At 48.9% G+C, this 17,094-nt stretch overlaps 1 protein-coding gene across 1 annotated transcript; it reads left to right on the plus strand.

Annotated features, from left to right (window-relative positions):
• The first annotated feature begins 1,992 nt into the window (after positions 1-1,992).
• On the plus strand, positions 1,993-16,441 carry LOC130150693 (phospholipase A2-like). The gene is made up of 4 exons (XM_056341887.1): positions 1,993-2,401; positions 5,622-5,787; positions 12,980-13,086; positions 16,206-16,441. Exons 1-4 carry the CDS (start codon positions 2,356-2,358, stop codon positions 16,367-16,369), a joined length of 483 nt encoding a protein of 160 aa, XP_056197862.1. The 5' UTR covers positions 1,993-2,355; the 3' UTR covers positions 16,370-16,441.
• Positions 16,442-17,094: the final 653 nt, after the last annotated feature.

Consider the following 17,094-nt stretch of genomic DNA (forward strand, 5'->3'; position numbering starts at 1 on the left):
CCCAGTGCACTTGCCATAATATAGTAAGACCACTATTAGCACCTTATACTATTTAATAAATATGCTGAGTAACTTTGGCAACAGTAATCAGTAAAATTGCATAGATAAATCACAAACCTGACCAGTCAGCAGTGTGAAACAATAGTAAGGAAACAATGCATTAATTCTACTTTCCATTTTAAGTTTGAATTTGGGCATCTCTCCCTAATACCTGCAGAAGTCTTATTCAAACATTGTAGATCCATGTGGCTATCAAAGGAGTCTGTATTTCTTTATTTTGTATTTATTGATGAGTGGAGAACAAAAACCTCATCTATTATTTGGGGGCCAGGGGGCTGTGAGAAAGGGAAGAACAGAATAGATTTGTGGTCTGAAAATGTATAATGCCTTTTTTGATCAGGTTAGTAACTCAGGAAGGCTTTGAAAGAACAAGGTTAAGTGTAGGTTTTCAAACCCAAATGACTCTGATAAATCCAAGTTATAGAGTAGACACTTTTGGCACCTGAAGGCAGTTCCTTGGGCTTGGGGCCCCTGGGAATCCCGTAAAGCATCTGCAGAGGTTCCTCGAAACTCTCCTTTGGTCTCCACTTATGATGGAGCCTGCCAGGTGTCTGTCAGGGATGGAGGGTGCTCTGAGTGGGTGTCTTGTTCAGCCAGGCCCCACACGGTGTTTCAAAGCCTGCTTTCTTCTTTGCATTTCCCATTTTGAGGACCTGCATCCACAGAGCCCTCAAACACAGCACACCCACCCTTCAGCATCCTCCTTCCGCAAACTTACATTCTTAAGGTTAAATATTAGCCAGCACCAGCTCACACACATAGGATTTGGCATTATTACTTACGTAAATGTCTAATTACTGAAGGGAATTTCCAAGGGAGGAGGTGTAAGCTGCTCAGCCCCTCCGATGTCGTGGAGGAGCTGGGGCACGGAGCGGCTGCGTGAGCGGTGGGCTCGCCTCGCCCTCCTCCCTGCCCGCTGCCAGCACACAGCCCATCACGGGGCAGTGGTGGGCAGCGATTTTGGACCCACAGTCATCACAAGTTTTACCCAGTTCTGCCATCTTCTTTGCCCTGTATCAAAGGCACCCGATATATACTCTATCATGAAAACTTGCTCGGCAAAGAGTGCCAGCTGCTGCGGCGGGGCTGCTCTCAGCAGAAGGCAGCCCTGTAAATGACTTGCTGCTGACCTTTGATTCGAGTACCAATATTTAGCAAGCAAATATTTATAAACCACACCATTAAGAAGGGAGGCACAGCTTTACCATGGGGAACTCGGGCAAGGGGTGCTGCTGAGATCATCCTGGGCTGTGCAAGGGAAGGGGCAAGCAGCTGCCTTCTCCTCCTCTCCCTCTCCCAGCCGAGCAGCCAGCCCTGCCCATCACGCCCACCGCAGGGAAGGGACGGATGCTTGAACCCCACCAAGGTGGATGGCTGCTGTACCGAGCAAGGCAGGAGCTGTAAAGCCCTGGAGGGCTGGGTGAAGCTGTTTCAACCCCAGAGGCAAAATAATTAGGGCCATCCCTCCCGCTCCCGTTGCCTGCTGCCCCGCTGTGTGATGGGGAGGCCACCGTGCTGATCCAGCCGCCTGGGGTGACCCCAGCTGCATGGCTGGCCCCAGGGGACTGGTCCCAGCTGCTGGCCTGATGCTGTGGCTGGGAGCCACATAATGACGAGTCTTCAAGAAATCAGCCGGTGTTGGTCAGGTGCAGCAACAGGCCAAGAGGGTATTTTTCCCTCGGGAGTGGTGTGGAATTAACTGGTGGTCAGTTTATAATTAGGTGTTGCACTTAACAGTATTCTTTCTGTTGGATTTTTATAGTTTTGTCTCTTCTTTTTTAAACGTGAAAAATAATCAGTCTTAAAATAATTTAAAAAAAAATTACCTTGGAAAGAGCGATCTATAAAAAGAGCAAACCCTTGCCAGGTGGATGCCACAGCCGCAAGCCCGAGCCGCAGAAAGCCGGGTTGCAGGCTTCCCTGCTCCGCAGCTCCTCAGAGGTTAACCAGGGTCTGTAAGCAAAGAGCTTAAAGAAGGAGCCCGGCTTAGTGCCTGGGTGTCTCGGGCTGTCCCGGGGACCTTCCAGCAGCCCCTCCCTCCCAAAGGCGATGCTGGGCAAACAGAGGCAGCCCTCGCCCCCCTCCCCACGCAGCGAGGAGCCGTTGCGGGGGCAAACTGGGCCCGGGCTGGGGCGCAGGGCCACCGCAGGAGAGGGTGTTTCGCCGCCGGCGGGCACAGCGCCATGGGTATATAAACCCCGGAGCCGCGGCCCGGGAGGATCGCTGAGCGCACCGCGCCGGGCCGTGCGAGGCGGCGGCTGAGCCCCGGTGTGAGGAGCGCGGGAGCAAGCGCCCATGGGCCGCCTGCTGCTGCTGCTGCTGCTGCTGCTGCTTCAGGCAGGTGAGTACCACTTCTCGGTCCCTCTCCCCCTCCACGCCTCCCCCCATCCCGGGACAGCTTCTCCCCTCTCCGGCAGCTTTGCCGGCTTCTCGGTGTGGGGTGGCCAGGTGAGGCAAAAAGCACCGCTCGACTCGTTTCAGCTTCATAGCGAGGGGCTGTGTAAGCGAGCTGCCTGCCCGCTTTGCTTGCCTGGTGGTTTACATAGCTGCTATAAACACTGCATAAACTGTGGGTCGTTTTCTTTTTGAATAGTTTTCTGCTTTGAAGTTGTTGGTGTCTGTGTTTCTTCCTAGAGGTACCCTCTTTTTGCATCAGCAACTGGGGAGTAAGCAGTTCTCAATTCATCTGAATTAAAAATATTTTTTTAAAAGCCTGTTAAAAAAAGACCTAAATGCCTGCTAACATAAAGCCCCTACACACAAAGGCAACACGACACTGAACTGGCAGGTCTGAGGTTATACCTGCAGTACCATTTTAAAATAAAAAAAAACAAGACCTTGCCTTAATCTACAGCAAAGGCTGCCTGTTTAAACAGGAGACAGAAGTCTAAGTTGTCAGATCCACCGCCGCTCACCTCCCTGCAGGTATGTTCTCTGCTAAGGTGTGCCGTTAGTAGTATAACTAATGACCGGTCACACTCCTAATGGGAGATGTGGCTAAATGCAGGCTGCTGTGGAGACTCTGACTTTTTCAAGGCTTTCCCAGCTGTGTTGGCTTGGCTGCCCAGCACAGAAAAAGCCATTTCAGTTCTTGGTCAAGTTATTAGCTGTGCAACTGAATATTGAAATGTACTTGCTGGGGCTGACCTCTCAGCTGCAGCGACCCGCCATCGGCTCGAAACCCAGCCAGCTTTCCCAGAACAGAACGGGACCATCGGAGGCCGCTGGGATGCCCGCCTTATTTCAAGCTCTTGCGGAGCACACAGCCCTAAGCACACTAATTGAGTCTTTTGGATTCAATTCTCTTTGGGGCTTTCTCTCCACTTCCACGAGCAGCTCTGCACTGTAATTACAGTTCCTTGATCTTCAGAGATATCCCCAAAAGAAGAATGGCCTTTCTTCTTCTGGGTGAGGTGCCACCTTATGCCAGCCTCGGGTGTTTGCAGCCAGCGGCCAGCAGACCAAGTCCAGCAGTCCTGGTTTAAGAGGTCAGTGAAAGACAGCTAAAAAAAAATGCAGGCTGCTCGTCAGGAGGCCTGAACGTCTACAAAGAAGTTTTTGTCTCCATTGGAACATTTTCAGGGTCTGCAAAACAGCAACAGGTTGAAAAAGCAGGGTTTTTAACCTGAAATCCAGAGCAGCTCCCTGCTTGTGATTTCTCCGGGGGTGCCCGAGAGCCGAGCCCCTTTTTAACACCAGAGCCCCTCGGTTTAGAGAAGGGAAGTAGGTGGTCTCTCCAGTTTTGAATAACACCCCTCTAATGTGTTTTTAGCATGAAACCTGAACACTCAAGTAGTGTTTAGGTGAGCAGAGTAGTTACTTTTTCAGGAATGTGCATTTAATCCCCGAGGAATGCCCTGGGAAGCAGAAGAAGGCTGTGCGAACCCCCCGCACCAGGACAGCCAGAGGCACCAATTGCCAGGGCAAAACTGGTGGAGGGCAGCGCCCGTTCCTGCTGGGGGCTCGGGCTGCAGCGAGGGAGCAAAGCCCTGCCCTGTCCTTCATGGGGAGCGACCCTCCTTGTCCTCCTTGGGGTTTGGATCAGGCTAGGAGGGCAAGCTAGACCAGGAGACGCAGCGAGAGGCCCAAGCAAGGGGATTAGAGGCCGGGTTTTAAAAGGAAAGCAACTGTTTTAATAATAGTATTGAGTCCTCGGGTGGTTTAGGGGATTAATTAGTGTGTGTTTGCACAGCACTTTGAAGAGGTCAAGCATGCTGCAGTAGCTGGGGGCAGGTGGCAAAGCAACTTTGGGGGCAGGTTCCCAGTTCCCAGGCATCACCTCCCTCTCCACCCAAGCGTGCCACCAAGCCCCCCCATTTTGGCAGGCCTTTCCCTTCTGCGCAGGCGGGACAAACCGATGGGTTAGGCCCTCTGTCTGAGGGGCTGGGTGCTACTGGTGAGTAGCTTTGCCATGCACAATAGAGCAGTGCAAAGTGCACTTGGTCTTCACAGTTAAACCCAGGCAAGAAATACTCCTACTGCTATCGTTAGTGTGATAAGCATCAGTGTTTGCAGCTGAGCATCACGTTGGTGTGAGTATTAGGGGCAGGGTACTCTTGGTTTCCGTAACAGTTCCTGCAAGGTAGAGTCTGTGGTTTCTAAAAAAGTTGCAAATTAACATGTGAAATCACAACACTGTCTGAAAGACTGGTAACTCCAAAAACTCCAGCCTGGTTTGGGTGGCCACCCGCACACTTCAGCTGACACAGAGCTCCTTTTGTGTTTTGGGGTTTTATTTCCCCCAATTAATGCAGCCAACCTGATGTTATGACTTAAATGGAATGTAATAACGGAAGCAGATATAAGCGTTGCCAGTACTTCCAAACATTCAAAAGAAAGCTGATATACATACATCTTGGCTAACATAGGCACTCTGTCCTTGACAAAGTGTACCTTACAGGCTCAGGGACTTGTAGCTATCCCTCCACACAAATTAATGGTACTGGCAGCTTTTTGCCATCTGGAGAATGGGTTAAAATATCCTGAATAGCAGGGGAAACTTGGGTAATAGAAGACATCTAGGGCAACATAGAAACCCCATATTTTTTTTTCCATAGAGCCTGGGTTAAGTCTGGTTGTGTGCTTGTCCTCTGTTGCTTCATGTCCCACTTGGGACCACAGCATAGCTAGTAAGCTTTTCCAGCTTTGGAAGCTCTGGGGTGCAATGAAGCCCAGCTGACTCTGCATGGTGCTGGCACAGGTCCTGCAAAGCTTAACAGCTTGAGCTCTGTGATGTGCAAACCTGGGCACACTGCTCCCCCGTGCAACATAGCTGCAATCACATGCTAGCGCGCCAGAGCTAGTAGGTCTTGCTTGAATTGAGCTCCCTCTGCAGAAATGGCCTGCTTGGGTATTTCTGCATCTGCCTCCTGGTTATCCCAGCCCTCAGGTAAGGCCCCTGCAGAGTCCCCTTTGCAGGCTGAATGTCACAGCTAATTAGATTGTCAAGGCTGCACCCAACCACCCAGTCAAAACCAAAAAAAATCCCCCTTCAAGGACTTTAAGAGAATCGGTGTCAGGCACGTTCAATCCTTGTGTGTAGCCATGTCCTGTCTTTGCAGTCTGGAAAGGTGCTCTGGGAAAATCCCATTCACTGCACACCCGAGGAATCATCGAATTGGCAGGAGCTATCTCGTGTGGCACGGGACGGTCTCCCTTGGCATATATCGGCTACGGATGCTACTGTGGACTGGGAGGACGAGGCTGGCCTAAAGATAAGACAGACTGGTAAGAAGAACCTCAACTATATGTCCAGAAGCAGTGCAGGTCTCCCCGCGCTTCCCTGTTTGTGCCACTGTGACTCCATGGACTTGCTGCTGCCTTGTGGAGAGGGAACTTGGTATATATGAACAGCACTGGGGAATTGTGAGTGAGGGCCCACGTATTATTTGGGGTTTGAATGAAGGCTTAGCCACCTTCTGGTTGAGACCAAAGCCCTTGGGACCTTATACTATGTGGGGTGGGTGGCAAAGGAGAAACCAGGATATGATTTCCTGCAATAGCTGCATGTTTAGTCACAGAGAGCAAGCCCTGCCTGAAAAAAAAGGGAGTGATCAATGTGTTTGGAGGGTTATTTCAGCCACGTCCTGAAAATGGAAGCGATGGGAGTATCACTGTTTATCCTTTGGAAGAAATCCAGATCATTGCAAGGAGTAATCAAACCTGTTGTCCTCATTGCCTGTTAGTTTACACTGAATCGAGGAGGAACAACAACAGGGGAGAGCACAGTGTTGTTCCCCCTTTTCTTTGTTAGCGGGGAAGGTGCTGTGCTTGTTATTCCCGAGGCTACAAGCAGCGAGCCCAGGAGGTGTTGCAATCAAAAATTTCTGTCTTGTACTTTGCGATTAGCATACATGTAAATCTTGAGCGTGGTGGACCCTTTATGTGCTCTGAGCCCATTATTTGCAATCTTGTCTGGTTTGAAACCTGAAAGACAGAGCACACAAGTCTGTCTATCTACAGTCAACAGGCCAGGTGTTGCTGATAAGCAAGTGCTGCTTTTAGCAGGGGTGAAGGCAGCGTGCAGCTCGCTGGGAAGGAAACCAAGCTTTCCAGAATGTCCAGCTGTTGGACTCACTTCACATCGCTACACCACCAAACTTTGCTGAATTGGCAGGACAGAAAAAGGGAAAAAAGGAAGAAAAGATGGCAAGGTTAAAGTCCAACTCCTGTGGGCATGAAGAGCAGGTGGCCTTTAAAATTAGTGGAGCTGTCTTCATTAACGCAATGAGATGTTTCGCTCCCAAAGGCCTCTTGCTGCATCCCTGGTTTGTATCTATGAAACATTTCATCTATGGAACAGTCAATACAGGACTTACAAATGATGAGTAACTGCCTGCAAAGTGTCATAGATTGCAGGTGTAGAGCTTTCTTTTAATTTTCATTAATATCTCTTGTTATCACGATCTACTGCAGTGTCTTTAAGGTGTTTATTATTTTTGCTGGCCCTTTTGCCGCTCTGATAATCAGGCCTTTAAAGTAAAACATGATCTCATTGATCTGGAGTACTTCTTTTACCGAAGGGCTGAGCAGAGCCATCTAAAAGCTGCTTACCGTAGAGGGTGAGTGACCCCTCCAGATTTAGGCAACCCTGGGGCTGCCCGTGGCCAGCACTCCTGAAAAAAAGACAGAGTAAAATTTGGGCACTGAGGGAGCTGACAGAGGAGCTCGCCCAACCACTCTCCATCATTTATCAGCAGTCCTGGCTAACCAGGGAGGTCCCAGCAGACTGGAGGTCAGCCAGTGTGGCACCCATCTACAAGAAGGGCAGGAAGGAGCATCCGGGGAACTACAGCTCTGTCAGCCTGACCTCGTGCCGGGGCAGGTTATGGAGCAAGATCATCCTGAGTGCCATCACGTGGCACGTGCAGGACAATGGGGCCATCAGGCCCAGCCAGCAGGGGTTTATGAAAGGCAGGTCCTGCTTGGTGAGCCTGATCTCCTTCTATGACATGAGGACCCACCTAGTGGGTGAGGGAAAAGCTGTGGATGTTGTCTGCCTGGGCCTTGGTAAAGCCTTTGACACCATCTCCCACAGCATCTCCTGGAGACCCTCATGGCTCGGATGGACGTACTGTTCGCTGGGTAAAAAGCTGGCCGGGCCCAAAGAGTGGTGGAGAATGGAGCTACCTCGAGCTGGTGGCCGGTCACAGGTGCTGTTCCCCAGGGCTCGGTACTGGGGCCAGTCCTGTTTAATACCTTTACTGATGATCTGGATGAGGCGATGGAGTGCACCCTCAGTCAGTCTGCAGATGACAGCAGGCTGGGGGGGTGCTGATGTGCTGGAGGGCAGGAGGCTCTGCAGAGGGACCTGGGCAGGCTGGACGGGTGGGCCAAGGCCCCTGCATGGGGTGAACACGGCTCAGCGCCGGGTCCTGCCCTTGGGTCACAGCAGCCCCACGAGCGCTACGGGCTGGGGAGCCGCCTGGGGGAGACGGGCCTGGGGGTGCTGCCTGGCGGCCGGCTGGCCACGAGCCAGCAGTGTGCCCAGGTGGCCAAGAAGGCCAACAGCCTCCTGGCTTGTATCTGAACCAGCGTGGCCAGCGGGACCAGGGAGGTGACCGTCCCCCTGCACTGGGCACTGGAGAGGCGGCAGCTCGAATCCTGTGTTCGGCTTTGGGCCCCTCAGTGCAAGAGGGACGCAGAGGGGCTGCAGCGTGTCCAGAGACGGGCAGCGGCGCTGGGGAAGGGGCTGGGGCACAAGGCTGGTGAGGAGCAGCTGGGGGAGCTGGGGGTGTTGAGCCTGGGGAAAGGAGGCCGAGGGGAGACCCGACGGCTCTCTGCAGCTCCCTGACAGGGGCTGTGGGCAGGTGGGGTCGGTCTCTTCTCCCAGATAAGAAGTGACAGGACAAGAAGAAACAGCCTCAAGCTATGCCAGGGGAGGTTTAGATGGGATATTAGGACAAATATCTTCACCTAAAGGGCTGTCAAACATCGGAACAGGCTGCCCAGGGAAGGGGTGGAATCACCATCCCTGGAGGTGTTTAAAAAACACACAGATGCAGTGCTTGGTGATGTGGTTTAGTGATGGACTTGGCAGTCATGCCTTAATGGTTGGACCTGATGATCTCAAAAGTCTTTTCCAACCTAAATGATTCTGTGATTCTATGAAAATACGGCCACATGTTCATCAGCCAGTGATTCTGCTGCCATTTGATTTCCATGGGATGTGGATTTTATCCCAATGGCAGCAAATGAGACTCTGCAACTGGAAATGTCTCAAAAGACCAGATAGTTTGTAAAAGGGAAACTTGATCCTGTAAGTGCATTCATTATTGTTTCTTACCTGTAATGCTTGGGGGGGGTGGGGGGGAATAAAGGTTTTTAATTAGGTTCTTCGCTAGGAAGAATTGGTAATGCCCCACTAGATTTAGCCCTAAAATTCTCATTTTATGTTTGCTAGAGGAATCTTTTCATATCTGTTACTGAGAACGACCGCTAAAATCAGTGTCACTGAATGCCTGTCAAAGTGACCCCATTATTTTCCACATTTGTCATTCTAAGAAAAGAAAGCAGCAGAGTGGCAAAACTACCGGCTGTGAGTGACAAACACTGTTTGAAATTACCCCCTTGACACATCTAGGTTAGTTGCTGAGACACTTACAAAAGGAGTAATTTCCTTATGAGTAATTCAGTCAATCTGTCTAGACAGGGCTAGAGTGCTTCTAAGCACCACTTTTTTTATGGGGAAAGAAAAAAGCCATAAAGTGTGTAATCTTTTTATAAGGTTTATTCCACACACTGGCTTTGATGTGTAGTCAGTAATTACCTTTTCTCTTTTGTTCCACTCTCACAGTCCCATCACTTCAAGATAAAAGGGCATCTTTTCCACATGAAGTCAATGGATTTGTTTCTCCTTCCCCTTTCTGTTCCCTTGGATTGCTGCAGCACCCGTTTCGTAGAGCAGGACCTGAAGGTGCTCAGCATCTCCCTGAAAACACCGAATGCCATGAAGGGCAGGATGGCATATATGGCTCATCTAAATCCTGGTAAACTCATAGGGGAGTGTAAGATTTCCCCTCAATTGATGAGTTAAAGCAAAACAAAAAGACACACAGCAGTGTTGGTGGTGTTAATATGACAAATAGGACGTGACAAATTCTTACCTTAATGGCATTTGGTCAGCTGCAGGGGTCTGGCCGTCTGATCCCTGTGGGCCAGCCGGAGCTGTCTGTAGCCATTAGGGCTGTCTTGTAGCCCAGATTGGCGAACAGGTTGCTTACCAACTAGATGGCATGGCTGTATTTGTTTTCCAGACCTGCTGACCAGTGCTCTGCCATAGCGTTGGCTGACTGTTCGCGTTGGTCTAACCGAGCGTTAGCAGGTTATTAAATGCTTAACATCATGCTCTGACCCAGGTGCAGGAAAGGGCATGTCCAGACAGGAGGGGACCATCTGAAGGTGGCAAAGGGCAACAACAGGCTTCCTCAGTCTTCATTCCCTGGCATTTTTTTCAGTGCATCTTAAAGACATATTTGTAAAATATGAGCCAAAGTCGTCTCACTTTGTGTTGGTGTAAGCTATGTGTCGCCCAGCTGCAGTTATAGATATCATCAGGAGGAGCTGGTGTAAGGGGAAGCAGAATTGTGCCCCAGATCCTGTGATCCTGCAGAATTTATGCAATCCTCTGGTTTTGCCAAGGCAGATAAGAAGCAGAGAGTTCTCACAGCTAGCTAGCACACCTCTCTAGTGCTCATCTGCTTGTCCTTGCCTGATTCACAGACCATCTTTTGCCCCTCCAAGTTCTGTTCTCACTTCTCCTACCTCTTTTTCTGGTTATTCCCTCTGGCTCTCCATGACGGGCAATTTCATTTCCTTTGCACACAGGCTTCTAACTCCTCCCTTTGCCCATGTACCTTTGTGTTGTTCCTCCTCCCCACAATTCTCCATCACTCCAACACAAAAAAAAATTACCAATTTGACTACTGATTCACTCCCCAGACCTCACAAGCCCTACAACCCCTACAGCTGGCACTCTGCCTCAGCTCAGCTCCACCGTGGCCTCTTGTGCACAGTGTTCCATATGCAAGACACCAGTGAAGTGCCTGCTCTGCTATCTCTCATCCCCCTGGGGATAGATGAGGCTGTGCTGCAGCTTCAGTTATGTTAGCTGGGGTGCCCTGGGCTACAGCAACTCCTCCAGGTGATGCATGTCCCACTTGTAGCTCAGTGCCATAGTCCATCCCTGTTATCATGTGACACATTGCATAGGGACTCAAATGTTGGAGAAAGGAAGAAAGCAGAGACCTTCACGCTTTCCACAAGGCTGCAAATTCTTCTTTCCTTTGGCCGTTCACATTTAACCTCTTCAGGTCAAGCCCAGGAGTGAGGTGTTACTGGACCAAGAAAGATCTGACCCACAGCCTGTTACTGCCGGCATGTCGAACAGAACTGGTTGTCCCATGGGCTGAATAAGGTCTTCTCAATTACAGCAACTGCTGTAACTTCTCATGGGAAAACTTCTAGACGCATATATCCCATGGGGCTTAGTCCCATTTTGAAGTCCTTTGAGGAGCTGGAATGGAAGGAGAAACTAGACTGCTACTGCTAACTTAAAATTTCTATGTTTCATGATGCAGTGAGTAGTCTGGTCATAACCATTACACAGGTTTCATCTTGGCAAGCTGACCAAAAAAAGGCATTTAGTTTGCAGACTCAGCTGTGAGACGAAAATGCTACATTTAACTACTAAACCGAGAGCTCAGTCAGTAGGGAAAGCACACTGGACTAAATCCAGCCTGTGTGTAATCACAGGGGTTACATGAAAGCTGAGTTTGATCTGACTGGTCTGATTCTGTTGTCCCTTTTGTGATTTACCTGATCTGGTTCCAGTGATTTTGTTAGAATTTGTATCAGTGGTGGATCTTCTTCTTTGCACTTAAAAAATTGGTGGGTTTTTTTTTTCCCTGTGCTTTGCCATCTTACAGAGCCCTGCAGCCCTCATATCCATAAACCAATTTCTAAAAGGGCAAAATCCTTCTGCAGCAGAGGGTGATGAAGGTCTTGATGTTCCTGAGCTATCAGGTAAGGTACTGCCAGCTCCCAAAGAGGGCCTGGAGAAGCCCTGCTTCCAGCACAAGGGACCTCTATCCTTCTTGCAGGGTTATTTCACTTTTCTAGAGGGACATAATGATGGATCCCAGACTTTATTGGCTTTTCAGGTACACTGGCCTCGGGTCTTGAAGCTATCAAAGTCTTCAGCTGTATTTGGTAATCTATGGGCAGCCAGCACACCACGCTCCCTTTTGCCTGGCTCATCAACCTTTTGAACAGATTAACATCTAAGACTCAAGAGCTTCTCTACAAGCTGTTCCCTTGTCATTTACCCCCAAGATCAGCCTGCCTCGATGCTTCCCAGTCAGTAGGGCAGTTTCTCTGTAAAGTCCCAGTGATCTTGCAGGGACAGCTTCTGGAAATGTAGGAGATCGTCCCTCTCTGGCTCCAACCTCTGACCTCGCATCTTTGCTGAAACAACCTTTCTTATTCGGCAGAGGACCTCTCTAAGTGCTGAATCTTTTCTTGGTGTATTTTGAGTCACTAAACTACCAGAATAAGATTCAACTGGGGTCAAGTTTTCTATAAATTCTGAAGTAATTGGTAGCAGGAATTATCTCACGGACTAGTCTGTAGGACAGATGTCATCAGCTGAGCTAGTCACCCTCAGCCCCCTCTACGGTCAATGAAAAGCATTTGCACTTTCAAGCGCAATGTTTTTCACCTATGTTAGATCTCTGTAGTATGATAATATGAACTGCGCCCCAAACATGCATAAGGGGAATATAGATCAGTGCCTCAGATGTAGGTGTTTGCATTTAGCAATCTGAAGTTAACTGATATGAATTCCATCATTGAGGCTGATGAGTTTGTAGCCAGCCCTCGGAAACTGAATGGGCCAAAGAGCACATGACAGGTCCAGGTGAACTGCAGAGATGAAGCTGCTTGGTGATGCTCAGGAAGGCAAAAAACATCCTGACTCCAAATTCTGGGATGGGTCTAAGCCTAAGCTGGTGAGCCACGATCACAAACATTACAGGAACTCTTCAGCTCCCTTTCAGTGAGGTTACCATAGAAACACAGAATTACAGAATTGTTTAGGTTGGAAAAGACGTTTGAGACCATTGAGTCCAACCATTAACCTAGCGCTGCCAAGTCCACACCTGTCTTTCTGGCAGCAAAATCTTAGAGGAAGAAGCACAGTGGTCATGGGAACAAATACAGCATTAATGAGCTCCTGAGCCATGTGAGCTTTCACAGAGATGCCAGGATGCTTGGTTCATCAACAGATGATTTACTGACAGGCTGGGGCAAACATTGCTGTTGTGAGCAACGAGTGCAGCATTCCTGGAGTACGTGCAAGCACCCCTGAGCAAAACATGCAGGATGCAGGAGGACACCCAACTTTACCTTTATTCTCTCCCAGGTGTTGCCACAGGCACGACTGCTGCTACGACAAGGCAGAAAAGGAAGGCTGCAGCCCCAAGGCACAGCGCTACCAGTGGGCATGTGAGCAGAACACGGTGCAGTGCGGTAAGGCAATGCTCGCTCACGCTGGGCACGTTTTGCTCCCTCCGCTGCAGGCACTATGCTGACCGAAGGGCTTTGTGGGCTTCAGAGGTAGGTCTGTGTGTGCTGGTTTCAAAGCCGCTTTAGGCAACGTCCATCCTCCCTCAAGCTCTCTGCCCATCCTTTGCCTGGATCTCTAGGCTCGCCAGGAGTCCCCAGCTGGAGCTGGGAGGAAGGCTGGAGGCCGGCACCACCTCTTTCAGGTAACCTGGGTCCTCCCCAGGCTGAAGAGTGGGAGTGGGGGCCGTGGAGCCCCCAGGCCATCTCGGTTTGGCAGAGATGCAGATGCCTCTCTGGAGGCGCTCTGCTCACTCGCATTAAGCATGCCTGCTCCTCACCAACCTCTTCCCACAGCCGTGCAATGGTCTGCAGGGACAGTCTTCCCGTGGCAGTATTGGCCTTCCCTCCAGCAGGACTGTTCACTTTTTTACTTACCATTACATACCGCTAGAGAGGAGCCATGCTATTACGCATGGCTGCAAGACAGGTTAATTACGGTGCCAACCTGCATCTCTGCCTCCTGCACAGCTCCAGCCTAAAGCCTTAGGGCTCCAGAGGGGATTTGGAAGTTTGCAGAATCAAATGTTCCGGAGTGCTGCAGGCATACAGTGAGTGTAGGCTGTGCTCAGCTCTACAGCTGGTACCCAGTCAGGGTCTTGAATTGCACAGTCACAGCCCGTCAGTGGCTCGCACCAGTTTGTTTTGACATACACCAGATGACTTGAGTCTTAGAATTTGTCACTTCGAATTTCTAAGTCTCAAAAAAGTCCCTGATGGTAAAATCCATTGTAGAACACTTTGAAAGTTTGAAAAGAAACGCATGAGAGTAAAACATGTCCCCATATCATCAAAGCTACTTGCCTGATCGTTAGAAGACTATTTCTACCTTATCAGAAGACCATATTCTACTGGTGCAACTCTCAGCCTCTCCAGCAGCAGAAAATCTGCCAGTAGGTATTGGATGGGGCACGGCACATCTGCAGTTGCTCTTTCCCAAGTGCCAGAACAGCCTATTAAATACAAAGTGCTGGCTAAGGAATGTATTGCTTTAATGTATAACTGTTCTTCCTCCCACTTACCCATATTTCCATAGCTGACTGATATTTTCTGCTAGCTGTTTTTATAGGGGAAAAAAAAATATTCCTGTTTCTTTTTGCTGTGAAGGAACATTCTTAGCTGCAGATGTGAGATGGATCATCAAGTTCATGAGACATGTGCAAAGTATGTTCCATAAGAGTGCACGGGGCTGCAGTTGCTCCAACCTGGCTAACAAGCATTGGTTAAAGGAATGCCATTAATTCCTTAGCGGATATCCAGGCAAGGCCTGAGCAGTATCCCTCAACTGCACTCCACAAGCCCTCAGCAGGCTTCATTCCCCCTGACATCCCCACAATAGAAATGTGTTCCAAAGGCAAATTTCCTACCCCAGGCTACAGCACAGCAGGTTTTACCGAGGTGTGGAGTTGTACTGTCTGATCCCATTCAGACAAAAGGGATGACGAATTAAATTTCCAGGCGTGCTTGCTGGGCCAACAGCAATGATGTCCAGAAAACATTAGAAGCAGAACTGCTGCACTGTCTTTTCTATGCAAAAGGAAATAAATGCCTGTTGCCTAGCACTGTATCATATACACAGATACTTTCAGGTAAATTAAAAATAAACTAATTTTACCTGGGACTCCTTTTGCTACTGTTAGGCAGTTTTGTTTGTGGAATGAAAAACGTTGACAAAACTATATTCTTCAGTCCAGCTACACCATCACATGTAGGCAAATTCCGTTCAATAAATATCTGGCATATAGAAAAGGCTGTCAGTTGTGAGTGCTGGTCAAAAAAATCATTCGGCTCTAACAGAAATTACTACCAAGCCAGACACTTGTGCTCACATTAGACATACAGTGGCTGGCATGGCATGGAAAGAACACAAGGAGCAGAGGGGCAAGGAGAACATCAGGCAAGACTGGTAGCTAAGAAAAAAATGGCCTTAGTGCTAAAGTCATCGTCAGTGGAACCCCTGAAACACTTTTTACCAGTAAACATGATTCTTCAGACAAGCTTAAGAAATATGGGCTTTTCGTATTTATCAGATACACGGTTAATCCCGCAAAGTTGAGTGAAATCTGCAAGGATCCCTGTACTCATTGGAGTTGGTTTTGGAGCAAAGCCTACGTGCACTGGCATGAAGCTAGGCTTTACACTTTGCCTAGTGCAGGGTTTGGTGGGTGTTGGATAATCTATAGTAGCAGCCTCCAATCAACAAGGCGCTGTGCTCTGAAAGAATATTAGCCCAATGGCTGCATTTAAGCCACCTATAGACAGGATGGGGTTCATTAACTCAAAATCGGTCATTTGCAAGTAGCTACCTGAGCTGGTTGCTCTGATGTTCCTGATGGTCCTTACCTAGTCGTGTAGTCATATAGTTGCATTATATATCGTTCCAGATATGGTTTTGATCAGCTTCATTAGCTGCTGACTCATAAAAATCAGGTACCTGACCCTGCTGCAGAGTTCCTTGGCTCCTCTGCCATGATCAGAGAGAGATGTAAGAGCAACTCAGGGAGCATGAGTGAAAGATGCCTGATGGGTGCTTCCATGCCTTCAAATTTCTGAATGTCCCTCTGGGAGACTCCTCCTTTCAAAGCAGGATTTTTTTTTTTCCTTTTGAAATCAGTCTGATTTGCAGAAGGGAAATGAACTGACTGAGAGAAGATGGAATATTTTTAGCTCAGTCTAAGCTAAAATTTTATAATATATTTTTTTTTAGCTTTGCTGAACTAAGTCCCCATTGTTCACACAGCCCTAGAAGTGGGGAGCACTCTGTGCTGGGCAGATTTTTGTGAGCGTTGCCAATTTACTTTTAGCTGCTACTTTCTGATGCTCTTGGTCACAGTTAAGACCTGTTGACAGAGACAGGACAGGTGATGGTCAGATCCACACACAACGCATTAGTCCTTCTTTCTTCCTGCTCCCACAGCCTCTGTTTTCTAAGAATTTCTTCATTAGGGGGGTGTTCCTCCTAAAACTGTTTCTTGCCTTCATCCAATACAGAATCTCTCATCCTCTGCTCACATTTTCTTTTGCAGATAACCTGACAGACCGGTGTGAAAAAATGGTGTGCCTGTGTGACCAAGAAGCAGCCAAGTGTTGGGGAGCAGCCCCATACAACCCACACTTCATCCTTTGGCCAGATTTTTTATGTGGACAGACTCATCCCACCTGCCATTTCAGATACAAGGGGGCAGAATAGTCTTTTTAGGACCTTTCTTCTAACCCTCTGAATTTGAGGGTGCTAGAATAAAATTTTACCTCTTTTATCAGAGCTAACAGTGGTGTAAGAGAACTTCTGTCAGGCCAGGGTCTATGGGGAGGGAGAGACAGGGTAATATATGTGCTGAAGTAAGGATAAGATCCTGCTCTGATTGCTGCCTTGGCAGAAAGAGAAGGTTTGGTATGCAGGGCAGTGGGAACACATTATCTGTCACCAAACGGCTTTTTTGTCCTTGCACATTGCCTGACCTTCAGCTCCCATACATTTTCACATGATCTCAAAAATACATAGAGACTTCTGCTGGACTGACTTGCAAAACAAAACAAACAAACGAAAAAACCAAACCCAGATTCCAACTCTGTGAAAAGACGCACCAGCCTTTGAAGGTCCAAGATGTCCCAGTCTGGAAGCAGAGTGACCCACTTTGTTTTCCTGGACCTGCAGAAAGAGAGGGGACATCAGAGAGGGAGGATGCCTCATTATCCCTTGTTTGTGCTCAGAGGAATTCTGCTTCCTATCAGAAGGAGAAGCAGAGTGTGGCCCAGGGCAGGGCTCCATCCTTCCTTGCAGGGGGTCTGTGTGCAGGGTGGGTGTGCGTTTCTTCGTTTACATACCAGCTGTCTTATCCCTCATGTTCCTGCCTCACAGCACCAAGGACACATCTGAGGTGTGTTCAAAGGTAAGCAGAGTTACACCAGGCTATT

The sequence above is a fragment of the Falco biarmicus genome, chromosome 5 (assembly GCF_023638135.1).
Source record: "Falco biarmicus isolate bFalBia1 chromosome 5, bFalBia1.pri, whole genome shotgun sequence".
NCBI classification, from domain to species: domain Eukaryota; kingdom Metazoa; phylum Chordata; class Aves; order Falconiformes; family Falconidae; genus Falco; species Falco biarmicus.